Here is a 26823-nt window from a genome sequence, read left to right as displayed (position 1 = left end):
AAGAAGATTTAAATATTGTTAATGAGATGTTATCTTGTTTTATATTAACATTATGTTCCAGAATAAGTTTATTAATGGCTTTCTTCTTCTTTCTGCAGCTCAGAAAACCTCTGGTGGAAAAGTTACGCAGAGAGCGAATCAACAGCAGCATTGAGCAACTCAAGTCTCTCCTGGGTCCAGAGTTCCTCAAACAGCAGCCAGACTCCAAGCTGGAGAAAGCAGACATCCTGGAGATGACAGTTTGTGTCCTGAGACGACTGCAGCAGCAGCATCAAGCTGTGGACTCAGCAGCTGTTGATCAGGGCTACTCCAGGTGTGTCCAAGAGGTGACACACTTCCTGTCCAAGGAACAGGTGAAGACACAGTCTCAGAGAAGACTGCTGAGCCACTTCAACAAGCTGCAGTCTTCCTCTGATAAGAACCTGAGAGAGGCTGACTTCTCTCTTCTGAGCTCCACAGTCCAGACCAGCATCACCAAAGACAAGAGTCCAGTCCACAGCGCCCTCTGGAGGCCGTGGTAGACACCTACATTCTGGAGTTACTACCAGACAAACTCAGATGACCACATTGGTCAAAGATTACTGGACTGAATTCCTTGAAATTGTATGAACGTGTTCTTCTGTGTGTACAGAAGGTTGTATTTTGTGTTTTTCTTGGTGCAAGATGATATTTCCTAAGGAAATGACAGCAACAATATCTTTCATGTTAAGAAAGAGAACATCTTGTCATGCATGTTGCATGAACATATCTGATTGCATCAGTAATTATTATTATACCTCACTGTACTTCATGTATTGGTAGTATATTATCTTTTGATTGTTATTGATCGTACTGATCAGAAACTTGAACTGTCCTTTTTAAGGACATATTGTCATAATGGACATTAAGTCACATTAATGTGTGATCACTTAAAACTGATCTGTTATAAGATCTAAATGTTTATCCTTTTTTCCTAAAAGGTTTAATTAATGTCACAATTTTCCTGTGATACTTTTATAATTCACTGCATGTTCCATATTACTAAAACATACTGAATTGGTGATATTTGTTACCTCTTGATTACTAATGATCATTTAGATCAAGAATCTGAATTGTCCTTTTTATGGACATTTTGTCTTAATGGACTTTCTCTCACTTTATGTGATTATTGAACAATGATCTGTTTTAAGATCAATATGTTTATCCTTTTAGTGTTAAAGGTTTGTTTGATGTCACACTGTCACAGTTTTCCAGTGACAAGGTCATATTTACATTTTGAGAATCAGTTGAATTTAATGGTTATAATAATAATGTGATCTGTTTTAAGATCAGTTTTTACACGTTTTTCATTTTGTTTGCAAAGTGCAAATGTTTTAATTCTTTTGTGAGGAAACTCTCAAAGGACAGTGAGTACTGTGTCCTCAAATATATTAAATCGTTTGTCTTTTATAAAGACAGTTGTTCCTTTACTCTCTCTGAGTACAGTGTGTCTTGTAGAAATCTACAAGTTGTTGTTGTGATGTATCATCACCTCTAGTTGAAGCCTTCTTACTTCATGTGGCTCATTGTGCCTTGTTGAATAAACAAACATTGCCCGCTGAAAATGTTGCCTTCTCATGTCATTGTGTGTCATGACTACACTCTCAACATGACGAAAGAAAGACATTCTACACGTGTTTTTATTTCCACTTCATTATAGAGACGTCCATAATTGCTACCTTTGATTTACAATTCAAGATAAAGTTCAGCACTCAAAGTAACTTGTTATCCATGACATATCTGTTTAGGGTAACAGCAAGTATACTAATGTGGATCAATGAAGATTTTTAATATTGAAGAAGTGTCAGCATTACATATTTATATGGAATAACTCAAGTCATCAAAGCACATGAGAGAAACTACATTTTGAAGGCACTCTTGCTGCACCATTATTTTGTCATGATTGTCAGTTTCAGATGTTTTAGTAGAAAAAGTTTAAAGTAAACCATGCACTCATTAAGGAGGTCAAACATTGAATCTAATGGAATGCATAATAAGACACACTTCTATTGTTCCTCCAGTGAAAGCAGTGAAAGGACAAAGTGCGGGAAACCAGAGGAAACTCACTCACAGAGCTCTGTGGGTCAATAGATCCAGACCTTTGCCCTGAAGAGACAGAGAATGGATCATGGCTCCAAAAAGTGGAATTTATTTTTGAATCTCACTTTTGATTTTAAATGAGCATTTCCACTTTTTACAGTAAGATAATTTCATCTGTTAGGAGCCAATAGTTTTAGCGATGTTTGAAAAAGTTCCTGTCAGACTGTGTAAGTTAACATGTTAAAAACATTTAAACATAATAATCCGGTTAATTAAATGTTATGTTTGTCAGAATTACAACGTCATTACAGTTTGACTTTGAACAGCTACAAGCTGAAAAACAAATTCCCAGTGGTCCACATGCTTAGAGGCAGTTTAACACAGAGAAATGTCTACATCATTTGGCAAGACCATATTCTAATGTTAATTTTTGACTAGTTAGCTACAAAAATGTTTGGCACATGAGGTGTAGGCTAACGACTTCCTCTCACATTAATTATGACTTCAGTGGAAAATATATTGCACAATGACACTTTGCACCCTGATGTTCAGACCCCGACCCAGTAAAACAACATGAGCTTTCAGCATTTTATTAACTAATTATTTATGTGTCTAAAATGTGAAGTCACTAACTTTAATGTCCACATATTGCTTATTTAATAAGTTATTTGTATATTGAAGGAGCCCCGCACTGTACCCTTGGCGTTGCACACTGTTTCTGTATAGGATCCTAAAACAGTCCATTTTTAGAGGGGCACATGCCTATTTTATGCTAATAGACAAAGTGTGGGAAAGCTCTGGAGGGAAGAGTTAAGTGTGAATGACATCCATCCCACCAGCAGCCAAATAATTCTCTAAAGGGATTTGGCACACTTCAGGAAACAGCTGCCCCCCAGGAAACCTCCCACCCTCATGTGGTAAACTCTAATTAGATTTAATGGTCAGTAATAAGGCATGATAGAGACTGGAAGTTCAAAATAAAGTCTAGAACAATGATTGGAACTGAAAAACATGAGATGATAAGTCATTTTACTGAAACTTGGAAAGATTTTCCGCAAAAATTTCAAACTTTACAAACTGTCAGAGCCAGCCAATGGTGTCGTTTCCCTCCAGATGGCTGGTGATGTCAGACTCTGTTTCAATAACAACACACAGCCAGCATCTGTCACTAAAGTCCCTTTGTGGTTCATTGACCATACAGGCAGTCAGTGTGGGAAACTGGGCTTTACTTGTTACTCACGCCGACTATATGGCACGTGTCAAGACTGCTACATCTGGACAGCATCATGATTATTTTCTTGACTTTAAGTGCCATGAATGGGCATCACAATGTTCTCTAATGTCTTATTCTGTTGCAAAATCCTGTATTTTTGATGAAACAAAACAGAAGAAACATTAATTAACTAAGAAAAGAAAAGAAAATATCTAAAATATCAACTCAAAATACAGGGAATTCAATTGATGATTTAAGGTTTTGGCAAAAAAAAAAAAAAAATCATAATTTTTTGTATTCATTTTGATTCTAAATATATTTCATACATTAAACCATGGATGTTATTCCACCACTCATGTGATGGGATGATGAGCGTGTGCTCAGTCAGAGTCATTGATCTCAGCATCAGGCAGCAGATCTGCTCTCTACAGGGTCACCACTTTCCCAGATTCACACAGAGTCTCTCTCCATCACTCCCCCCCCCCGTCCTCCACCTGTTCCCCTGAGATCTAACCATTGTCCCCATCTAAAAGGACCACTAAGCATGTGGCAGTTTAACAAATGTATTTCTCTTGTTTGACTCCGTGATTGGCTACAGACTGTGAGAAACTTCAACCAGACCAAGACCCACATATTCATATGTAGATGTGGGACTATAAATAGGATGGATGAAGCCAGCAGAGATCAGATTCTCTCTACAGAGACCTCTACAGCACAGAGATCCAGCCATGGCACCTACAATCACTGCAGCAATGACCAATTCTCAGGAGCATCTGACTCTGACCCACAAGGTAAATTGAAGATTCAAGAAGATTTAAATATTGTTAATGAGATGTTATCTTGTTTTATATTAATGCTATGTTCCAGAATAAGTTTATTAATGACTTTCTTCTTCTTTCTGCAGCTCAAAAAGCCTCTGGTGGAAAAGTTACGCAGAGAGCGAATCAACAGCAGCATTGAGCAGCTCAAGTCTCTCCTGGATCCAGAGTTCCTCAAACAGCAGCCAGACTCCAAGCTGGAGAAAGCAGACATCCTGGAGATGACAGTTTGTGTCCTGAGACGACTGCAGCAGCAGAATCAACAGCAGAGAAGAATGCTGAACCACTTCAACAAGCTGCAGTCTTCCTCTGATAAGAACCTGAGAGAGGCTGACTTCTCTCTTCTGAGCTCCACAGTCCAGACCAGCAGCACCAAAGATAAGAGTCCAGTCAACAGCGCCCTCTGGAGGCCGTGGTAGACACCTACATTCTGGAGTTACTACCAGACAAACTCAGATGACCACATTGGTCAAAGATTACTGGACTGAATTCTTTGAAATTGTATGAACTTGTTCTTCTGTGTGTACAGAAGGTTGTATTTTGTGTTTTTCTTGTTGCAAGATGATATTTCCTAAGGAAATGACAGCAACAATATCTTTCATGTTAAGAAAGAGAACATCTTGTCATGCATGTTGCATGAACATATCTGATTGCATCAGCAATTATTATTATACCTCACTGTACTTCATGTATTGGTAGTATATTCTATGGTAACATCTGTTATCTTTTGATTATTATTGATCATACTGATCAGAAAACTTGAACTGTCCTTTTTATGGACATTTTGTCAGAATTGACTTTAACTCACTTTAATGTGTGATCACTTAAAACTGATCTGTTATAAGATCAAAATGTTTATTCTTTTTTTCTAAATGGTTTAATTAATGTCACAATTTCTCTGTGATACTTTTATAATTCACTGCATGTTCCATATTACTAAAACATACTGAATTGGTGATATTTGTTACCTTTTGATTAGTAATGATGATTTTGAAATACATCAAAAATCTTAATTGTCCTTTTTATGGACATTTTGTCTTAATGGACTTTCTCTTACTTTATGCGATTATTGAACAATGATCTGTTTTAAGATCAATATGTTTATCCTTTTAGTGTTAAAGGTTTGTTTGATGTCACACTGTCACAGTTTTCCAGTGACAATGTATTATTTACATTTTGAGAATCAATTGAATTTAATGGTTATAAGAATAATGTGATCTGTTTTAAGATCAGTTTTTACATGTTTTTCATTTTGTTTGCAAAGTGAAAATGTTTTGATCCATTTGTGAAGAAACTCTCAAAGGACAGTGAGTACTGTGTCCTCAAATATTGTAAATCGTTTGTCTTTTATAAAGACAGCTGTTCCTTTACTCTCTTTGAGTACAGTGTGTCTTGTAGAAATCTACAAGTTGTTGTTGTGATGTATCATCACCTCTAGTTGGAGCTTTCTTACTTCATGTGGCTCATTGTGCCTTGTTGAATAAACAAACACTGTCAGCTGAATATCTTGTGTTCTTATGTTATTGTGTGTCACGGTTACATACTTGTTATTATGATGCAAAACAGAATTCCTAAATGTATTTTTCTTTGTCACTTCATTGATAGAGGCCTCCATTAATATACCTACATTGGATTGACAAATAAAGGTCAAATTCAGCACATACAGTAACTATTTATCCATTACTTACCTGGTTAGAGAAAAGCCAAAGCAATGTGGTTCAATTAAGCCAAATCATGAAAGTAAATGAGACAAAGAACAATTCAAAGACGGTTTTCTTGCACCATTATTCTGCTGTAACTGTCAATTTCAGGTATTTGAATGTAAAAAGTTTAAAGTTAACCATTTCCCTCTTTAAAGAGGTCAGACATTGTATCTTAGATGCATAATACGACACACTTCTATTGTTCCTCCAGTGAAAGGCCAGCGTGTGGGAAACCAGAGGAAGCACACTCACAGAGCCCTGTGGGACAATAGATCCAGACCTTTGCCCTGAAGAGACAGAGATTAAAAGGACCCTGGCTCCAAAACTGAATCTTCCAAACATCTTTCAAATCATAATCAATATTCAACATTTTACCTTTTTTCCAAGGGAAAAAAATCCTTTTACAAATGTCACATACCGGTATACTGCCTTTTTCTAAAGTTGGGGTTTGAAAACTAATTGAATATGTTTCCGTCAGTGAAATAATTTGTGAAAAGGGATTGTTTTTCAGAATTTCTAGTGTAGGATTTTGCTTTGTTTAATTTCACTAACATTTCAGGCCATATAATAATTTGCCTTTGAAGACAAGACACTAGAAAATTGTTCAGTACTGATACTGAGACGTCAGTGTTTAGTTGAAAGAATATGACTTAAACTACTATCACATGTTGACATCAGTCTATACTGGTTATATTAACATGATATATTTAATAAGCATTTCTTTGTTTTCAGTGATCCCAATTTTGACTTTATGTATTTTTTGATTTAACCCTGATGAACTGTAGACTGTAAAAAAGACAAAAAATCAACAGAAAAAAATCAATGACCCCTTAAAAAACAGAGAATCCTCAAAATGTCTGTCGGATTTAGAAACACATTTAAATATCTTTTAATGTACAGAGTGTGGGAAAACCCAGAAAAACAGAGTTTAGCATGATTAGCATCCTCAACCCCACCAGCAGCAGACTATTCTCCAAAGGAATTTGGCACACTTCATGAAACAGCTGCCTCAACCTCCCACCCTCATCCATAGAGCTGAAAGTTTATCCAGTTACTGATAGAAAGGAACAGTTATGGGTGGATGGTAATAATGTGCGATGATTGGAAATTCACTAAATAATCTTCCAAATCAACTGAGCTGATGCTTACTGATAACATTTTCCTGACAGTCTAAATCTATACAACCAGTCAGAAGCAGCCAATGGTGTTCTTTCCCTCCAGATGGTTGGTGACATCAGGCTCCATTCAAAGACCTTTTGTTGTTCACTGACCACAGCATTCAGGCAGTCAGTGTGGGAAAGTGCGACCAACTTTCTACCCAGACTGACTACAAGACACAAGTCAGAAGACTTTGTCACATCTGGACAGCAGAATGACTGCTGATCTAAGGGTTTTTAAAATATATTTTAAATGCAATGGGAATCTCAATATTTTTAACACCTAAGACAATTATCTTTCCTAAATGCAGTCATTACATAAAGATTTAAGAAAAAAGACTAGACTAATATAAAGTGAAAGTTCTAAGTGAATAATTGGGACAATATGGAAGATAAAGGGCAAAACTGGCATTTGACTGGCTTATCACACAATGCAAAAACACTGATATAAAAATCTATTTCTGATGATTATTGAATGCAGTTATATTGAAGATATGCAATATTTTTTACCAGTCAATACAAGACACAAGCCAGAGGACTGTGTTAGATTCTGGACAGCAGATTGATTGTTGTTCTTAGGGTTTTCTAAAAAGATAACTTTTAAATGCAGCAAGGCCATCAAAAATATTTTCTAACACCTAATAGAATTAACTTTCCAAAATACAGCATTTAAATTATCAAAAATTAAGAAAAAAGTCAGATCCTATTATATGAACACTGAAACTGACTTATTAAGAAAGAAATAAGGATAAATGACATGAATTGTACTTCCTTGAGTTTAGGTAACAACTCAGCATTAGCATTTAGACTCAAAAATCGGTTTCCACTATGTATTTATTTGAGTTATTTCTAAATTATAAAGGACTTTTTACCCTACATGCACATAGTTGTCCGTCCCCCACGTGTCTGAAGGCATGTTCAGCGTGTGCTCAGTCAAAGTCATTGATCCCAGCATCAGGCAGCAGATCTGCTCTCTACAGGGTCACCACTTTCCCAGAGTCACACAGAGCTCTGTGAGTCTCTCTCCATCACCCCCCCAGCCCTCCACCTGTTCCCCAGAGATCTAACCATTGTCCCCCAGGCAATGAAAGCATTCAACGTGCTGCAGCTCCACACGCCGGATTGTCTCCCCAAGCTCTCTCATTGGCTACAGACTGTGAGAAACTCCAGCCAGACCAAGACCCACACATTCATATGGAGATGTGGGACTATAAATAGGAGGGAAGAAGCCAGCAGAGATCAGATTCTCTCTACAGAGACCTCTACAGCACAGAGATCCAGCTATGGCACCTACAATCACTGCAGCAATGACCAATTCTCAGGAGCATCTGACTCTGACCCACAAGGTAAATTGAAGATTCAAGAAGATTTAAATATTGTTAATGAGATGTTATCTTGTTTTATATTAACGCTATGATCCAGAATAAGTTTATTAATGACTTTCTTCTTCTTTCTGCAGCTCAGAAAACCTCTGGTGGAAAAGTTACGCAGAGAGCGAATCAACAGCAGCATTGAGCAGCTCAAGTCTCTCCTGGATCCAGAGTTCCTCAAACAGCAGCCAGACTCCAAGCTGGAGAAAGCAGACATCCTGGAGATGACAGTTTGTGTCCTGAGACGACTGCAGCAGCAGCATCAAGCTGTGGACTCAGCAGCTGTTGATCAGGGCTACTCCAGGTGTGTCCAAGAGGTGACACACTTCCTGTCCAAGGAACAGGTGAAGACACAGTCCCAGAGAAGACTGCTGAACCACTTCAACAAGCTGCAGTCTTCCTCTGATAAGAACCTGAGAGAGGCTGACTTCTCTCTTCTGAGCTCCACAGTCCAGACCAGCATCACCAAAGACAAGAGTCCAGTCCACAGCGCCCTCTGGAGGCCGTGGTAGACACCTACATTCTGGAGTTACTACCAGACAAACTCAGATGACCACATTGGTCAAAGATTACTGGACTGAATTCTTTGAAATTGTATGAACTTGTTCTTCTGTGTGTACAGAAGGTTGTATTTTGTGTTTTTCTTGGTGCAAGATGATATTTCCTAAGGAAATGACAGCAACAATATCTTTCATGTTAAGAAAGAGAACATCTTGTCATGCATGTTGCATGAACATATCTGATTGCATCAGCAATTATTATTATACCTCACTGTACTTCATGTATTGGTAGTATATTTAACATCTGTTATCTTTTGATTGTTATTGATCATACTGATCAGAAACTTGAACTGTCCTTTTTAAGGACATATTGTCATAATGGACATTAAGTCACATTAATGTGTGATCACTTAAAACTGATCTGTTATAAGATCTAAATGTTTATCCTTTTTTCCTAAAAGGTTTAATTTATCTCACAATTTCTCTGTGACACTTTTATAATTCACTCCATGTTCCACATTACTAAAACATACTGAATTGGTGATATTTGTTACCTCTTGATTACTAATGATCATATAGACAATAATCTGAATTGTCCTTTTTATGGACATTTTGTCTTAATGGACTTTCTCTCACTTTATGTGATTATTGAACAATGATCTGTTTTAAGATCAATATGTTTATCCTTTTTTTAAAAGGTTTAATTAATGTGACAATTTCTCTGTGACACTTTTTTAAGTCACTGCATATTCCATATTACTAAAACATTGAATTGGTGATATTTGTTACCTCTTGATAACTAATGATCATTTAGATCAATAATCTGAATTGTCCTTTTTATGGACATTTTGTCTTAATGGACTTTCTCTCACTTTATGTGATTATTGAACAATGATCTGTTTTAAGATCAATATGTTTATCCTTTTAGTGTTAAAGGTTTGTTTGATGTCACACTGTCACAGTTTTCCAGTGACAATGTATTATTTACATTTTGAGAATCAGTTGAATTTAATGGTTATAAGAATGATGTGATCTGTTTTAAGATCAGTTTTTACTATGTTTTCATTTTGTTTGCAAAGTGCAAATGTTTTAATTCTTTTGTGAAGAAACTCTCAAAGGACAGTGAGTACTGTGTCCTCAAATATTGTAAATCGTTTGTCTTTTATAAAGACAGCTGTTCCTTTACTCTCTCTGAGTACAGTGTGTCTTGTAGAAATCTACAAGTTGTTGTTGTGATGTATCATCACCTCTAGTTGGAGCTTTCTTACTTCATGTGGCTCATTGTGCCTTGTTGAATAAACAAACACTGTCAGCTGAATATCTTGTGTTCTCATGTCATTGTGTTTGTGGTGATGAAAGAGTCTTACTACATTAATTTCTTACTGTCACTAAATTGACAGAGACCCCCCCCCCATATTGTTCCTACATTAAGATAAATTTCAACACACACATACCACAACATACCTGTTTAGGGTAAAATTTAGAATAGTAATGTGGTTCAATTAAGTAACGTCAACAAAGCAAATGAGAAGAAGCACATTTTAAAGGCAATTTTGCTGCACTGTTATTCTGGTCTAACTATCAGTTTCAGGTGTTTCAATGCTAAATGTTTAAATTTTACGATTTCCCTCTTTAAAGAGGTTAGACATTTGAGATGCATAATAAGACACACTTCTATTGTTCCTCCAGTGAAAGCAGTGAAAGGACAAAGTGTGGGAAACCAGAGGAAACTCACTCACAGAGCTCTGTGGGTCAATAGATCCAGACCTTTGCCCTGAAGAGACAGAGAATGGATCATGGCTCCAAAAAGTGGAATTTATTTTTGAATCTCACTTTTGATTTTAAATGAGCATTTCCAATTTTTACAGTAAGATAATTTCATCTGTTAGGAGCCAATAGTTTTAGCGGTGTTTGAAAAAGTTCCTGTCAGACTGTGTAAGTTAACATGTTAAAAACATTTAAACATAATAATCTGGTTAATTAAATGTTATGTTTGTCAGAATTACAACGTCATTACAGTTTGACTTTGAACAGCTACAAGCTGAAAAACAAATTCCCAGTGGTCCACATGCTTAGAGGCAGTTTAACACACAGAAATGTCTACATCATTTGGCAAGACCATATTCTAATGTTAATTTTTGACTAGTTAGCTACAAAATGTTTGGCACATGAGGTGTAGGCTAACGACTTCCTCTCACATTAATTATGACTTCAGTGGAAAATATATTGCACAATGACACTTTGCACCCTGATGTTCAGACCCCGACCCAGTAAAACAACATGAGCTTTCAGCATTTTATTAACTAATTATTTATGTGTCTAAAATGTGAAGTCACTAACTTTAATGTCCACATATTGCTTATTTAATAAGTTATTTGTATATTGAAGGAGCCCCGCACTGTACCCTTGGCGTTGCACACTGTTTCTGTATAGGATCCTAAAATAGTCCATTTGTAGAGGGGCACATGCCTATTTTATGCTAATAGACGAAGTGTGGGAAAGCTCTGGAGGGAAGAGTTAAGTGTGAATGACATCCATCCCACCAGCAGCCAAATAATTCTCTAAAGGGATTTGGCACACTTCAGGAAACAGCTGCCCCCCAGGAAACCTCCCACCCTCATGTGGTAAACTGTAATTTAGATTTAATGGTCAGTAATAAGGCATGATAGAGACTGGAAGTTCAAAATAAAGCCTAGAACAATGATCGGAACTGAAAAACATGAGATGATAAGTCATTTTAGTGAAACTTGGAAAGATTTTCCGCAAAAATTTCAAACTTTACAAACTGTCAGAGCCAGCCAATGGTGTCGTTTCCCTCCAGATGGCTGGTGATGTCAGACTCTGTTTCTATAACAACACACAGCCAGCATCTGTCACTAAAGTCCCTTTGTGGTTCATTGACCATACAGGCAGTCAGTGTGGGAAACTGGGCTTTACTTGTTACTCACGCCGACTATATGGCACGTGTCAAGACTGCTACATCTGGACAGCATCATGATTATTTTCTTTACTTTAAGTGCGATGAATGGGCATCACAATGTTCTCTAATGTCTTATTCTGTTGCAAAATCCTGTATTTTTGATTAAACAAAACAGAAGAAACATTGATTAACTGAGAAAATAAAATATCTAAACTCTCAGTTTAAAACAAAGAGAATTCAATTGATGCATTTAAGATTTTTAGCTCATTCAGAGCGCTAGAAATAAAAAAACTCCAAATTTTTTCATTCATTTTGATTCTAAATATATTTCATAAATTACACAATAGATAATTTTCCACCACGCGTGTAAAGGGATGATGAGCATGTGCTCAGTCAGAGTCATTGATCCCAGCATCAGACAGCAGATCTGCTCTCTACAGGGTCACCACTTTCCCAGATTCACACAGAGCTCTGTGAGTCTCTCTCCATCACAACCCCCAGTTCTCCACCTGTTCCCCTGAGATTTAACCATTAAACCTCAAAGCAATTCAGCCTTTGGCATCACTTTTAACAGGTTAATCTTTTATTGTCTCTCCAAGCTCTCTGATTGGCTGAGACTGTGAGAAACTCCAGCCAGACCAAGACCCACACATTCATATGGAGATGTGGGACTATAAATAGGAGGGATGAAGCCAGCAGAGATCAGATTCTCTCTACAGAGACCTCTACAGCACAGAGATCCAGCCATGGCACCTACATTCACTGCAGCAATGACCAATTCTCAGGAGCATCTGACTCTGACCCACAAGGTAAATTGAAGATTCAAGAAGATTTAAATATTGTTAATGAAATGTTATCTTGTTTTATATTAACACTATGTTCCAGAATAAGTTTATTAATGACTTTCTTCTTCTTTCTGCAGCTCAGAAAGCCTCAGGTGGAAAAGTTACGCAGAGAGCGAATCAACAGCAGCATTGAGCAGATCAAGTCTCTCCTGGGTCCAGAGTTCCTCAAACAGCAGCCAGACTCCAAGCTGGAGAAAGCAGACATCCTGGAGATGACAGTTTGTGTCCTGAGACGACTGCAGCAGCAGCATCAAGCTGTGGACTCAGCAGCTGTTGATCAGGGCTACTCCAGGTGTGTCCAAGAGGTGACACACTTCCTGTCCAAGGATCAGGTGAAGACACAGTCCCAGAGAAGACTGCTGAACCACTTCAACAAGCTGCCGTCTTCCTCTGATAAGAACCTGAGAGAGGCTGACTTCTCTCTTCTGAGCTCCACAGTCCAGACCAGCATCACCAAAGACAAGAGTCCAGTCAACAGCGCCCTCTGGAGGCCGTGGTAGACACCTACATTCTGGAGTTATTACCAGACAAACTCAGATCACCACATTGGTCAAAGATTACTGGACTGAATTCTTTGAAATTGTATGAACATGTTCTTCTGTGTGTACAGAAGGTTGTATTTTGTGTTTTTCTTGGTGCAAGATGATATTTCCAAAGGAAATGACAGCAAGAATATCTTTCATGTTAAGAAAGAGAACATCTTGTCATGCATGTTGCATGAACATATCTGATTGCATCAGCAATTATTATTATACCTCACTGTACTTCATGTATTGGTAGTATATTCTATGGTAGCATCTGTTATCTTTTGATTGTTATTGATCATACTGATCAGAAGACTTTGTCCTTTATAAGGACATATTGTCATAATGGACATTAAGTCACATTAATGTGTGATCACTTAAAACTGATCTCTTATAAGATCCAAATGTCAATCCTTTTTTTCTTAAAGGTTTAATTAATCTCACAATTTCTCGTGACACTTTATAATTCACCCATGTTCCACATTACTAAAACATACTGAATTGGTGATATTGTTACCTCTGATTACTAATGATCATATAGATCAATAATCTGAATGTCCTTTTATGGACATTTTGTCTTAATGGACTTTCCTCACTTTATGTGATTATTGAACAATGATCTGTTTTAAGATCAATATGTTTATCCTTTTTTAAAAGGTTTAATTAATGTGACAATTATCTCTGTGACACTTTTTTAAAGTCACTGCATATTCCATATTACTAAAACATTGAATTGGTGATATGTGTTATCTCTTTATTACTAATGATCAGTTAGATCAATAATCTGAATTGTCCTTTTTATGGACATTTTGTCTTAATGGACTTTCTCTCACTTTATGTGATTTCTGAACAATGATCTGTTTTAAGATCAATATGTTTATCCTTTTAGTGTTAAAGGTTTGTTTGATGTCACACTGTCACAGATTTCCAGTGACAATGTATTATTTACATTTTGAGAATCAATTGAATTTAATGGTTATAAGAACAATGTGCTCTGTTTCAAGATCAGTTTTTACTATAATTTCATTTTGTTTGCAAAGTGAAAATGTTTTGATCCATTTGTGAAGAAACTCTCAAAGGACAGTGAGTACTGTGTCCTCAAATATTGTAAATCGTTTGTCTTTTATAAAGACAGTTGTTCCTTTACTCTCTCTGAGTACAGTGTGTCTTGTAGAAATCTACAAGTTGCTGTTGTGATGTATCATCACCTCTAGTTGGAGCTTTCTTACTTCATGTGGCTCATTGTGCCTTGTTGAATAAACAAACACTGCCAGCTGAATATCTTGTGTTCTCATGTCATTGTGTGTCATTACCTTCTTTATGACGATGAAAGAGATTTTCCACCTTCATTTTTAATTGCCATTTAATTGATAGAGGCCTCCATCATTGTTCTTAGGTTTCATTGATAAATCAAGATAAAATTCAGCAGACACAGAAATAGTTCATCCACAACATTCCTGTTTAAAGTAAAAGTAAGAATAGTAATGTGATTTAATTAAGTACTGTCAATGGTAAGAACAAGTATATTTCAAAGACACGTTTGCTACAAAATTCTTTCGGTATTTTAATCTGAAAAGTTCAAAGTTAACAGTTCACTCTATAAAAAGGTCCTACATTGTATCTAATGAGATGCATCATGAGACACACTTCTATTGTTCCCCCAGTGAAAGGCCAGAGTGTGGGAAACCAGAGGAAGCTCACTCACAGAGCCCTGTGGGACAATAGATCCAGACCTTTGCCCTGAAGAGACAGAGATTAAAAGGAACCTGGCTCCAAAACTGAATCTTCTTAACATGTTTCAAAGCACAGAGAACATTTGAACTGTTTTTCCTATATAATTACCTTCACCAACTTGACATATATGATAAAATATTTCAGTGCTGATACCACACACATCAGTGCCATCTTGAAAGAATACGACTAAAATGAAGTATCACATGTTGACCTCAATGTATACCATTTATATTTACAGTATAGTTTTAGGGTTGAAACGATTACTCAAGTTACTTGAGTTATTCGATTAATAAAATTCATCTTTGCAAATAATTTGTATAGAGGCTTCGTTTAATCCAGATAACTATATACAGCCATATAGCGCACTGCGTTTTGCATGGGTGAATATTACTGACATACAACATGCTTTGGAGAGAGAAAATAGTGAGACGAAGAGAAGAGACATACCAGAAAAAATTACAGTAAGTGTCCAAAGTTCCTACTGATCGATTCAGTTATCAATACACTACTTGATTACTTAATTAATCAAAAGCTGAAGCCCTATATAGATTTTCCAAGTTTTTAACTGGCATAAAGGATTTCTCTGCTGGTTCCAGTATTCTCTATTTTAACTTTATATATTTTGAAATTGAACCTTGATGAGCTGTAAACTGTAAATGTAAAAAGAAAAAAATGCCACGCCCCCTATTTGTTGAAAACATAATCCTCAAACTGTCTATTCAGATTTAGACACACGCCTAAAAATCTTGTAAAGTACAGACTGTGGGAAAACCCTGGAGAACAGAGTTTAGCATGATTAGCATCTTCAACCCCACCAGCAGCAGACTATTCTCCAAAGGAATTTGGCACACTTCATGAAACAGCTGCCTCAACCTCCCACCCTCATCCATAGAGCTGAAAGTTTATCCAGTTACTGATAGAAAGGAACAGTTAGGATTGGATGTAATAATGTGTTCTATAAAAAATCTTCCAAATCAACCGAGCTGATTCTTAATGATAACATTTTCATCATAAATTCAACTTTACAGTCAGAAGCAGCCAATGGTGTTCTTTCCCTCCAGATGGTTGGTGACGTCAGGCTCTGTTTCTACTACAACACACGTCCAGTATCAGTCACAAAAGCTCCATTCAAAGTCCTTTTGTTGTTCACTGACCACAGCATTCAGGGAGTCAGTGTGGGAAAGTGAGACCAACTTTCTACCCACACTGACTACAAGACACAAGTCAGAAGACTTTGTTACATCTGGACAGCAAAATGACTGCTGTTCTTAGGGTTTTTAAAATATATTTTCAATGCATCATGGAAATCTCAATATTTTTAACACCTAAGAGAATTATCATACCAGAGTGAAGGACTTTAATTATCTCAAGATTTAAGAAAAAATTTAAATGTAATTAAATGAAGATTTTATGTGGATTATCAAGACAAGATGGAGGATAAATGACATAAAATGCACTTGCTAGTTTTAAGATGGTGGCTCAATATTAGAATTTAGACCAAATAATATTACCACTTATTATTTAATTTAGCTATGTGTAAGTTTAAAGCACTTTTTAGCCTAGATGCAATGAACTGTCAATATCTGACACGTGTGCTCAGTCAGAGTCCTTGATCCGAGCATCAGGCAGCAGATCTGCTCTCTACAGGGTCACCACTTTCCCAGATTCACAAAGAGCTCTGTGAGTCTCTCTCCATCACCCCCCAAGTCGTCCACCTGTTCCCCCGAGATCTAACCATTGAACCTCAAAGCAATTCAGCCTTTAGCATCCTTTATTGTCTCACCAAGCTCTCTGATTGGCTGAGACTGTGAGAAACTTCCACCAGACCAAGACCCACACATTCATATGGAGATGTGGGACTATAAATAGGAGGGATGAAGCCAGCAGAGATCAGATTCTCTCTACAGAGACCTCTACAGCACAGAGATCCAGCCATGGCACCTACAATCACTGCAGCAATGACCAATTCTCAGGAGCATCTGACTCTGACCCACAAGGTAAATTGAAGATTCAAGAAGATTTAAATATTGTTAATGAGATGTTATCTTGTTTTATATTAACGCTATGTTCCAGAATAAGTTTATTAATGACTTTCTTCTTCTTTCTGCAGCTCAGAAAGCCTCTGGTGGAAAAGTTACGCAGAGAGCGAATCAACAGCAGCATTGAGCAACTCAAGTCTCTCCTGGGTCCAGAGTTCCTCAAACAGCAGCCAGACTCCAAGCTGGAGAAAGCACACATCCTGGAGATGACAGTTTGTGTCCTGAGACGACTGCAGCAGCAGCATCAAGCTGTGGACTCAGCAGCTGTTGATCAGGGCTACTCCAGGTGTGTCCAAGAGGTGACACACTTCCTGTCCAAGGAACAGGTGAAGACACAGCCCCAGAGAAGACTGCTGAACCACTTCAACAAGCTGCAGCCTTCGTCTGATAAGAACCTGAGAGAGGCTGACTTCTCTCTGCTGAGCTCCACAGTCCAGACCAGCATCACCAAAGACAAGAGTCCAGTCCACAGCGCCCTCTGGAGGCCGTGGTAGACACCTACATTCTGGAGTTACTACCAGACAAACTCAGATGACCACATTGGTCAAAGATTACTGGACTGAATTCTTTGAAATCGTATGAACTTGTTCTTCTGTGTGTACAGAAGGTTGTATTTTGTGTTTTTCTTGGTGCAAGATGATATTTCCTAAGGAAATGACAGCAACAACATCTTTCATGTTAAGAAAGAGAACATCTTGTCATGCATGTTGCATGAACATATCTGATTGCATCAGCAATTATTATTATACCTCACTGTACTTCATGTATTGGTAGTATATTCTATGGTAACATCTGTTATCTTTTGATTGTTATTGATCATACTGATCAGAAACTTGAACTGTCCTTTTTATGGACATATTGTCATAATAGACTTTAACTCACATTAATGTGTGATAATTTAAAACTGATCTGTTATAAGATCCAAATGTTTATCCTTTTTTTCTAAAAGGTTTAATTAATGTCACAATTTCTCTGTGACACTTTTATAATTCACTGCATGTTCCATATTACTAAAACATATTGAATTGGTAATATTTGTTACCTCTTGATTAGTAATGATGATTTTGATAATCATCAAAAATCTGAATTGTCCTTTTTATGGACATTTTGTCTTAATGGACTTTCTCTTACTTTATGTGATTATTGAACAATGATCTGTTTTAAGATCAATATGTTTATCCTTTTAGTGTTAAAGGTTTGTTTGATGTTACACTGTCACAGTTTTCCAGTGACAATGTAATATTTACATTTTGAGAATCAATTGAATTTAATGGTTATAAGAATGATGTGATCTGTTTCAAGATCAGTTTTTACTATGTTTTCATTTTGTTTGCAAAGTGAAAATGTTTTGATCCATTTGTGAAGAAACTCTCAAAGGACAGTGAGTACTGTGTCCTCAAATATTGTAAATCGTTTGTCTTTTATAAAGACAGCTGTTCCTTTACTCTCTCTGAGTACAGTGTGTCTTGTAGAAATCTACAAGTTGTTGTTGTGATGTATCATCACCTCTAGTTGGAGCTTTCTTACTTCATGTGGCTCATTGTGCCTTGTTGAATAAACAAACACTGCCAGCTAAAAATGTTGCCTCCTCATGTCATTGTTTGTCACGGTTACATAATTTTTATTATGATGAAAAAGATAATTCCTACATTTGTCTTCATTTTCATTTAATCGATAGAGGTCTCCATCATTGTGCCTACCTTTGATGCACACATCAAGATCAAGTTCAACACATTTCAAAGACACTTTTGCTTTGGTATAACTGTGAGTTTCAGGTGTTTTATTATAAATATAAAAGTTAACAATTTACCCCTTTAAAGAGGTCAAACATAATGACATGCATAATATGACACACTTCTATTGTTGCTCCAGTGAAAGCAGTGAAAGGCCAGAGTGTGGGAAACCTGAGAAAACTCCCTCACAGAGCCCTGTGGGACAATAGATCAAGACCTTTGCCCTCAAGAGATTAAAAAGGAGCCTGGCTCCAAAACCGGAATTTGTTTCAAATCTCACCTTTGGTTGTAAGATACACAAAGCCCAAACACCTTTTTCAGAGTACGTTCATCTAAAAAAAGACAATATTTTTAGGTTAATTCATCTTAGTCTTAATATAACTTAAATCATTACTAAGTTGTGATTTATTTTTCAGTCTGCATTGGGTATACCCACTTCTACATCTTGGCAGATGGACATTATTCAGAAGTGTTGTTGTCGTAGCGATTTCTTTTTTCCTAAGATGGTGAAGGCATGACATACTGTAGCTGTCCTATTTTCATAAGTTAATGGAATAAGGAATGAGGAATGTCTCACTTGTCTGTTGTCCCATATTGAGACAGAATCTGCTCGCTAATGTTAATTCCAGTTACTGGCCCACAGTAACCATGACGATGGAACATCTTTGACCGTTAATTAGCCACTTACCTTAGTTATGACTTAACATCCAAGCTAGTTAGGATATGCTCCAAGTAATCAGCTACAAAACAATATATATATATATATATATAAGAAATCTAATGTTCCGGCATAGGCGGACAATAAAGTTAGTGGTGAAAAATAAAGTTTATGCTAGCAGTTACTCACTACTGAAACTTGAAGGGTTGAGGGTGAACTGTCTCAGGGTAATATCCTTTTCTCTCAAAGGCCAAATAGGTCACTGTGTACCTGCCAGGGTTGTGTATCTAGAGTATGGTTCAGCATCTGTAAGAGAAAATATTTGTTGAAGTAATTTGTGAACCATTAACCGTTGAAGTTGTGGTTGGTTGGCGTGAGGTGATATTCAATATCTACTTCCTGTCATGACCTCAGTGGACAAAATGTCATAATGAGACATTCCTTCCAAGGTTATTATAGTTAACTAAAACTGAATAAAAAACTAAAACCTGAAATAAACGCACTGACACAATATTGCATACTCAATAAAACTAACTTACATTTTTTTTTTAAATGCAGAAAATGTCTTTAGTTTTATTCCCTGTCAATTTGGTCAAATCTGTCAAAACACAACAAGCATAAGCAGGCCTTAATTCCTATTTTTATTGAGAACAGGATGAGTGTGAGTAAATGTGTTTGTATTGTGATACCTTTTAGAACTTCTAAAAGTAAAAAACAAAAACAAAAAATTAAATACAAGTAAAAACTAGTGAAAAAACTATAAAACTATCAGAACTCTGGTTCCTCCTGGTTCCTAAACAAACATGGTATTTTGCACTTTACAATGTTAATTAATTATTTCTGTGTCTAAAATGTGAAGTAATTATTTTATGTGTACTATAAACAAAAGTCAATTTGTAAAGGGGCATATGCCTGTTTTTGTGCTAATAGGCGGAGTGTGGGAAAGCGCTTGAGGGCAGAGTTACATGTGAATGACATCCATCCCACCAACAGCCAAGTAATTCTCCAAAGGGATTTGGCACACTTCAGGAAACAGCTGCCCCCCAGGAAACCTTAAACCTTCATGTGTAGAGCTGAAATGTAGGTCTGATGAGGCAGGATTATGACTGGAGGTTCAAAATTTAGTCCCCAACAATCATTGGACATTGAAAACATGAGGAATCATTTTGGTGATACTTTAACAGATTTTTCACCAAACTTTCAAATTTAGCAGACTGTAAGAATCAGCCAATGGTGTTGTTTCCCTCCAGATGGGTGGTGATGTAAGGCTCAGCCAGCATCTGTCACTGAAGTCCCTTTGTGGTTCATTGACCATATAGGCAGTAAGTGTGGGAAACTGAGCTCTACCGCTTACTCACACCGACTATATGGCACGTGTCAAAGGACTGCTACATCTGGACAGCTGCACGATTATTGTCTTGACTTTATCTTAAGTGCCATTATATGCACACACTGTTCTATAACAACGTACTGTTTTGCAAATTGGAGCATTTTTGGTTAAATAAAATATAATAAAAATATGTTAAGTTGAAAAACAATTACATTAAATACCTGACTAAAGTGATTCACCTGCTACATTTAAGGTTTTGGCGAAAAAAATCCACATACTTTTTGTATTTATTTTTTACACATATATTTTTCATGAATGTATTTTCATACATTACACCATGGATGTTAATCCACCAACTGTGTGAAGGGATAATGAGCGTGTGCTCAGTCAAAGTCATTGATCCCAGCATCAGGCAGCAGATCTGCTCTCTACAGGGTCACCACTTTCCCAGATTCACACAGAGCTCTGTGAGTCTCTCTCCATCACCCCCCCAGTCCTCCACCTGTTCCCCTGAGATTTAACAATTGTCCCCCAGGCATTAACAACAGTCAACGGGTTAATCATGTATTGTCCTACCAAGCTCTCTGATTGGCTGAGACTGTGAGAAACTCCAACCAGACCAAGACCCACACATTCATATGGAGATGTGGGACTATAAATAGGAGGGATGAAGCCAGCAGAGATCAGATTCTCTCTACAGAGACCACTACAGCACAGAGATCCAGCCATGGCACCTACAATCACTGCAGCAATGACCAATTCTCAGGAGCATCTGACTCTGACCCACAAGGTAAATTGAAGATTCAAGAAGATTTAAATATTGTTAATGAGATGTTATCTTGTTTTATATTAACATTATGATCCAGAATAAGTTTATTAATGACTTTCTTCTTCTTTCTGCAGCTCAGAAAACCTCTGGTGGAAAAGTTACGCAGAGAGCGAATCAACAGCAGCATTGAGCAGCTCAAGTCTCTCCTGGATCCAGAGTTCCTCAAACAGCAGCCAGACTCCAAGCTGGAGAAAGCAGACATCCTGGAGATGACAGTTTGTGTCCTGAGACGACTGCAACAGCAGAATCAACAGCAGAGAAGACTGCTGAACCACTTCAACAAGCTGCAGTCTTCCTCTGATAAGAACCTGAGAGAGGCTGACTTCTCTCTTCTGAGCTCCACAGTCCAGACCAGCATCACTAAAGACAAGAGTTCAGTCCACAGCGCCCTCTGGAGGCCATGGTAGACACCTACATTCTGGAGTTATTACCAGACAAACTCAGATCACCACATTGGTCAAAGATTACTGGACTGAATTCTTTGAAATTGTATGAACGTGTTCTTCTGTGTGTACAGAAGGTTGTATTTTGTGTTTTTCTTGGTGCAAGATGATATTTCCTAAGGAAATGACAGCAACAATATCTTTCATGTTAAGAAAGAGAACATCTTGTCATGCATGTTGCATGAACATATCTGATTGCATCAGCAATTATTATTATACCTCACTGTACTTCATGTATTGGTAGTATATTCTATGGTAACATCTGTTATCTTTTGATTGTTATTGATCATACTGATCAAAAACGTTAACTGTCCTTTTTATGGACATATTGTCATAATAGACTTTAACTCACTTCAATGTGGGATCACTTAAAACTGATCTGTTATAAGATCCAAAGGTTTATCCTTTTTTTAAAAGGTTTAATTAATGTCACAATTTCTCTGTGACACTTTTATAATTCACTGCATGTTCCATATTACTAAAACATACTGAATTGGTGATATTTGTTACCTCTTGATTAGTAATGATCATTTAGATCAATAATCTGAATTGTCCTTTTTATGGACATTTTGTCTTAATGGACTTTCTCTTACTTTATGTGATTATTGAACAATGATCTGTTTTAAGATCAATATGTTTATCCTTTTAGTGTTAAAGGTTTGTTTAATTTCACACTGTCACAGTTTTCCAGTGACAATGTAATATTTACATTTTGAGAATCAGTTGAATTTAATGGTTATAAGAATGATGTGATCTGTTTCAAGATCAGTTTTTACATGTTTTTCATTTTGTTTGCAAAGTAAAAAATGTTTTGATCCATTTGTGAAGAAACTCTCAAAGGACAGTGAGTACTGTGTCCTCAAATATTGTAAATCATTTGTCTTTTATAAAGACAGCTGTTCCTTTACTCTCTCTGAGTACAGTGTGTCTTGTAGAAATCTACAAGTTGTTGTTGTGATGTATCATCACCTCTAGTTGGAGCTTTCTTACTTCATGTGGCTCATTGTGCCTTGTTGAATAAACAAACACTGCCAGCTGAATATCTTGTGTTCTCATGTCATTGTGTGTCATTACCTTCTTTATGATGATGAAAGAAACTTACTAAATTAATTTTTAATTGTCATTTAATTGATAGAGGCCTCCATCATTGTTCTTAGGTTTCATTGATAAATCAAGATAAAATTCAGCAGACAGTAGGCCTAATTGTTTATCCACAACATTCCTGTTTAAGGTAAAAGTAAGAATAGTAATGTGATTCAATTAAGTACTGTTAATGGTAAGAACAAGTATATTTCAAAGACACGTTTGCTACAAAAGTCTTTCGGTATTTTAATCTAAAAAGTTCAAAGTTAACAGTTCACTATATAAAAAGGTCCTACATTGTATCTAATGAGATGCAGCATAAGACACACTTCTATTGTTCCCCCAGTGAAAGGCCAGAGTGTGGGAAACCAGAGGAAGCTCACTCACAGAGCCCTGTGGGACAATAGATCCAGACCTTTGCCCTGATGAGACAGAGATTAAAAGGAACCTGGCTCCAAAACTGAATCTTCTTAACATGTTTCAAAGCACAGAGAACATTTGAAGTGTTTTTCCTATATAATTACCTTCACCAACTTGTAAGTCAAGTAAGGGATCTTCCATCTCAGAAAATATTGTGTTTCTGTAAATTAAGTACATTGTGAAAAGGGATTCTTTTTCAGAATTGATTTTGTATGATATTTGGTTTGTTTAGTTTCACAAATACTTCAGGCCTCATGAAATTTTTTTGCCTTATAAAACAAGACGAGAAATCCGGGCTGACCAATTTATTAAAATAATATTGAAATCGTAATATGGCTATGGGCATATTAAAAAAGAGAAAATATTCCAGTGCTGATACCACATACATCAGTGTTTTCTTGAAAGAATATGAGTAAAACCTAGTATCACATGTTGATCTCAGTGTGTACCGGTCATATTTCTCTATTTAACTGACATGAATTATTTCTCTATTGGTTTCCTTATTATCAATTTTAACATCATATGCTTTGACATTGAATCTTGATGAGCTGTAAAGTGTAAGAGGAAAATAAAAACATATAATCCGCCCATGATGTTGGAAACATTGTCAAACTGTCTATTCAGATTCAGACACACATCTAAACTTCTTTCAATGTACAGACTGTGAGAAACGTCTGGAGAACAGAGTTTAGCATGATTAGCATCCTCAACCCCACCAGCAGCAGACTATTCTCCAAAGGAATTTGGCACACTTCATGAAACAGCTGCCTCAACCTCCCACCCTCATCCATAGAGCTGAAAGTTTATCCAGTTACTGATAGAAAGGAACAGTAAGGATTGGATGGTAAAAATGTGTTCTATAAATAATCTTCCAAATTAACTGAGCTGATTCTGAATTATAACATTTTCCTCATAAATTCAATCTAACCAGTCAGAAGCAGCCAATGGTGTTCTTTCCCTCCAGATGGTTGGTGACGTCAGGCTCTGTTTCTACTACAACACACGTCCAGTATCAGTCACAAAAGCTCCATTCAAAGTCCTTTTGTTGTTCACTGACCACAGCATTCAGGGAGTCAGTGTGGGAAAGTGAGACCAACTTTCTACCCACACTGACTACAAGACACAAGTCAGAAGACTTTGTTACATCTGGACAGCAAAATGACTGCTGATATAAGGGTTTTTAAAATATATTTTCAATGCATCATGGAAATCTCAATATTTTTAACACCTAAGAGAATTATCATACCAGAGTGAAGTATAATAATTATCTCAAGATTTAAGAAAACATTGAAATGTAATTAAATGAAAATTGTATGTGGATTATCAAGACAAGATGGAGGATAAATTATATAAATGCACTTGCTAGTTTTAAGATTGTGGCTCAATATTAGATTTTAGACCAAATAATATATTTCCACTTATTATTTAATTTAGCTATATGTACGTTTAAAGCACTTTTTACCCTATATGCACTGAACTGTCAATATCTGACACGTGTGCTCAGTCAGAGTCCTTGATCCCAGCATCAGGCTGCAGATCTACTCTCTACAGGGTCACCACTTTCCCAGATTCACAAAGAGCTCTGTGAGTCTCTCTCCATCACCCCCCAAGTCGTCCACCTGTTCCCCCGAGACCTAACCATTGAACCTCAAAGCAATTCAGCCTTTAGCATCCCTTTTTGTCTCACCGAGCTCTCTGATTGGCTGAGACTGTGAGAAACTCCAGCCAGGCCAAGACCCACACATTCATATGGAGATGTGGGACTATAAATAGGAGGGATGAAGCCAGCAGAGATCAGATTCTCTCTACAGAGACCTCTACAGCACAGAGATCCAGCCATGGTACCTACAATCACTGCAGCAATGACCAATTCTCAGGAGCATCTGACTCTGACCCACAAGGTAAATTGAAGATTCAAGAAGATTTAAATATTGTTAATGAGATGTTATCTTGTTTTATATTAACGCTATGTTCCAGAATAAGTTTATTAATGACTTTCTTTCTTTCTGCAGCTCAGAAAGCCTCTGGTGGAAAAGTTACGCAGAGAGCGAATCAACAGCAGCATTGAGCAACTCAAGTCTCTCCTGGATCCAGAGTTCCTCAAACAGCAGCCAGACTCCAAGCTGGAGAAAGCAGACATCCTGGAGATGACAGTTTGTGTCCTGAGACGACTCAGCAGCAGCATCAAGCACAGAGCGTACGGGCTAATCAACAGTCCCAGAGAAGAATGCTGAACCACTTCAACAAGCTGCAGTCTTCCTCTGATAAGAACCTGAGAGAGGCTGACTTCTCTCTTCTGAGCTCCACAGTCCAGACCAGCATCACAAAAGACAAGAGTCCAGTCCACAGTGCCCTCTGGAGGCCGTGGTAGACACCTACATTCTGGAGTTACTACCAGACAAACTCAGATGACCACATTGGTCAAAGATTACTGGACTGAATTCTTTGAAATTGTATGAACTTGTTCTTCTGTGTGTACAGAAGGTTGTATTTTGTGTTTTTCTTGGTTCAAGATGATATTTCCTAAGGAAATGACAGCAACAATATCTTTCATGTTAAGAAAGAGAACATCTTGTCATGCATGTTGCATGAACATATCTGATTGCATCAGTAATTATTATTATACCTCACTGTACTTCATGTATTGGTAGTACACTCTATGGTAACATCTGTTATCTTTTGATTGTTATTGATCATACTGATCAGAAACTTGAACTGTCCTTTTTATGGACATATTGTCATAATTGACTTTAACTCACTTTAATGTGTGATCACTTAAAACTGATCTGTTATAAGATCTAAATGTTTATCCTTTTTGTAAAAGGTTTAATTAATGTCACAATTTCTCTGTGACACTTTTTTAACTCACTGCATATTCCATATTACTAAAACATTGAATTGGTGATATTTGTTACCTCTTGATTACTAATGATCATTTAGATCAATAATCTGAATTGTCCTTTTTATGGACATTTTGTCTGAATGGACTTTCTCTCACTTTATGTGATTATTGAACAATGATCTGTTTTAAGATCAATATGTTTATCCTTTTACTGTTAAAGGTTTGTTTGATGTCACACTGTCACAGTTTTCCAGTGACAATATAAGTTTTATATTTTGAAATTCAGTTGAATTTAATGGTTATAAGAATGATGTGATCTGTTTCAAGATCAGTTTTTACTATGTTTTCATTTTGTTTGCAAAGTGAAAATATTTTGATCCATTTGTGAAGAAACTCTCAAAGGACAGTGAGTACTGTGTCCTCAAATATTGTAAATCATTTGTCTTTTATAAAGACAGCTGTTCCTTTACTCTCTCTGAGTACAGTGTGTCTTGTAGAAATCTACAAGTTGTTGTTATGATGTATCATCACCTCTAGTTGGAGCTTTCTTACTTCATGTGGCTCATTGTGCCTTGTTGAATAAACAAACACTGCCAGCTGAAAA

The 26823-nt window shown here is 36.8% G+C and overlaps 6 protein-coding genes, 2 long non-coding RNA genes and 1 pseudogene across 16 annotated transcripts in view; 7 read left to right on the top strand and 2 right to left on the bottom strand.

Annotated features, from left to right (window-relative positions):
• Nucleotides 1-5690, bottom strand: part of LOC127371394 (uncharacterized) — a 19591-nt gene extending 13901 nt beyond the window's left edge. Inside the window, exons 1-2 of one of the 2 annotated variants that reach the window (XR_007886401.1) lie at nucleotides 5522-5690; nucleotides 777-1510 (exon numbers count right to left, since the gene is read on the bottom strand). This is a non-coding gene — a long non-coding RNA (uncharacterized LOC127371394). The remainder of the gene's footprint in view (nucleotides 1-776; nucleotides 1511-5521) is intronic. The other variant, XR_007886400.1, reaches the window with a different exon arrangement.
• The window catches only part of LOC127371383 (transcription factor HES-5-like), a 24880-nt gene extending 14743 nt beyond the window's left edge, over nucleotides 1-10137 (top strand). Inside the window, exon 3 of the transcript XR_007886398.1 lies at nucleotides 9518-10137. The gene's annotated coding sequence lies outside the window, so the exon portion shown is untranslated. The remainder of the gene's footprint in view (nucleotides 1-9517) is intronic.
• The window catches only part of LOC127371376 (transcription factor HES-5-like), a 26976-nt gene extending 153 nt beyond the window's left edge, over nucleotides 1-26823 (top strand). The window contains exons 2-4 of one of the 6 annotated variants that reach the window (XR_007886395.1): nucleotides 99-959; nucleotides 22292-22531; nucleotides 26440-26823. Coding sequence is in view for 1 of the 6 variants with exons in the window: in XM_051414158.1 (XP_051270118.1) it covers nucleotides 99-521 (423 nt within the window). In the remaining 5 variants the exon portion in view is untranslated. Of the gene's footprint in view, nucleotides 1-98; nucleotides 1584-4621; nucleotides 4965-17830; nucleotides 18461-22291; nucleotides 22915-26439 lie in introns of those variants that run through there. The other 5 variants (XR_007886396.1, XR_007886397.1, XR_007886393.1 and 2 more) reach the window with 5 other exon arrangements.
• Nucleotides 3940-18460, top strand: LOC127371390 (transcription factor HES-5-like). The gene is made up of 3 exons (XM_051414171.1): nucleotides 3940-4062; nucleotides 4176-4621; nucleotides 17489-18460. The coding sequence occupies exons 1-2, from the start codon at nucleotides 3940-3942 to the stop codon at nucleotides 4506-4508; spliced, it is 456 nt and encodes a 151-aa protein (XP_051270131.1). The 3' UTR covers nucleotides 4509-4621; nucleotides 17489-18460.
• LOC127371385 (transcription factor HES-5-like) lies at nucleotides 8192-9111 on the top strand. The gene is made up of 2 exons (XM_051414168.1): nucleotides 8192-8295; nucleotides 8409-9111. The coding sequence occupies exons 1-2, from the start codon at nucleotides 8233-8235 to the stop codon at nucleotides 8829-8831; spliced, it is 486 nt and encodes a 161-aa protein (XP_051270128.1). The 5' UTR covers nucleotides 8192-8232; the 3' UTR covers nucleotides 8832-9111.
• LOC127371377 (transcription factor HES-5-like) lies at nucleotides 12406-18460 on the top strand. Of its 3 annotated transcripts, XM_051414161.1 has the most exons (3): nucleotides 12406-12548; nucleotides 12662-12889; nucleotides 17181-18460. In XM_051414161.1, exons 1-3 carry the CDS (start codon nucleotides 12426-12428, stop codon nucleotides 17373-17375), a joined length of 546 nt encoding a protein of 181 aa, XP_051270121.1. In that variant the 5' UTR covers nucleotides 12406-12425; the 3' UTR covers nucleotides 17376-18460. The 3 variants fall into 3 exon arrangements, with proteins under 3 accessions (XP_051270121.1, XP_051270120.1, XP_051270119.1); XM_051414160.1 differs by lacking the exon at nucleotides 12662-12889 and having other exon boundaries at nucleotides 12411-12548; nucleotides 16953-18460; XM_051414159.1 differs by lacking the exons at nucleotides 12406-12548; nucleotides 12662-12889 and adding an exon at nucleotides 16702-16839 and having other exon boundaries at nucleotides 16953-18460.
• LOC127371395 (uncharacterized) lies at nucleotides 17180-26432 on the bottom strand. The gene is made up of 3 exons (XR_007886402.1): nucleotides 25753-26432; nucleotides 21740-21842; nucleotides 17180-17276 (listed from the first exon to the last, which is right to left on the bottom strand). It is a non-coding gene; the product is annotated as an uncharacterized LOC127371395 (long non-coding RNA).
• On the top strand, nucleotides 21270-22914 carry LOC127371389 (transcription factor HES-5-like). The gene is made up of 2 exons (XM_051414170.1): nucleotides 21270-21392; nucleotides 21506-22914. Exons 1-2 carry the CDS (start codon nucleotides 21270-21272, stop codon nucleotides 21836-21838), a joined length of 456 nt encoding a protein of 151 aa, XP_051270130.1. The 3' UTR covers nucleotides 21839-22914.
• On the top strand, nucleotides 25167-25748 carry LOC127371387 (transcription factor HES-5-like; annotated as a pseudogene).

This window comes from Dicentrarchus labrax, unplaced genomic scaffold (assembly GCF_905237075.1).
Source record: "Dicentrarchus labrax unplaced genomic scaffold, dlabrax2021, whole genome shotgun sequence".
NCBI classification, from domain to species: Eukaryota; Metazoa; Chordata; class Actinopteri; family Moronidae; genus Dicentrarchus; species Dicentrarchus labrax.
This window is presented reverse-complemented; position numbering and strand designations above follow the sequence as displayed.

Coding starts and splice junctions, on each gene's coding strand:
- LOC127371390 (XM_051414171.1), top strand. CDS start 3,940: ATGAAGCCAGCAGAGATCAGATTCTCTCTACAGAGACCTCTACAGCAC. Junction 4,063..4,175: donor ATCTGACTCTGACCCACAAG/GTAAATTGAAGA, acceptor TTCTTTCTGCAG/CTCAAAAAGCCTCTGGTGGA.
- LOC127371385 (XM_051414168.1), top strand. CDS start 8,233: ATGGCACCTACAATCACTGCAGCAATGACCAATTCTCAGGAGCATCTG. Junction 8,296..8,408: donor ATCTGACTCTGACCCACAAG/GTAAATTGAAGA, acceptor TTCTTTCTGCAG/CTCAGAAAACCTCTGGTGGA.
- LOC127371377 (XM_051414161.1), top strand. CDS start 12,426: ATGAAGCCAGCAGAGATCAGATTCTCTCTACAGAGACCTCTACAGCAC. Junction 12,549..12,661: donor ATCTGACTCTGACCCACAAG/GTAAATTGAAGA, acceptor TTCTTTCTGCAG/CTCAGAAAGCCTCAGGTGGA. Junction 12,890..17,180: donor ACTCCAGGTGTGTCCAAGAG/GTGACACACTTC, acceptor TGTGTCCAAGAG/GTGACACACTTCCTGTCCAA.
- LOC127371389 (XM_051414170.1), top strand. CDS start 21,270: ATGAAGCCAGCAGAGATCAGATTCTCTCTACAGAGACCACTACAGCAC. Junction 21,393..21,505: donor ATCTGACTCTGACCCACAAG/GTAAATTGAAGA, acceptor TTCTTTCTGCAG/CTCAGAAAACCTCTGGTGGA.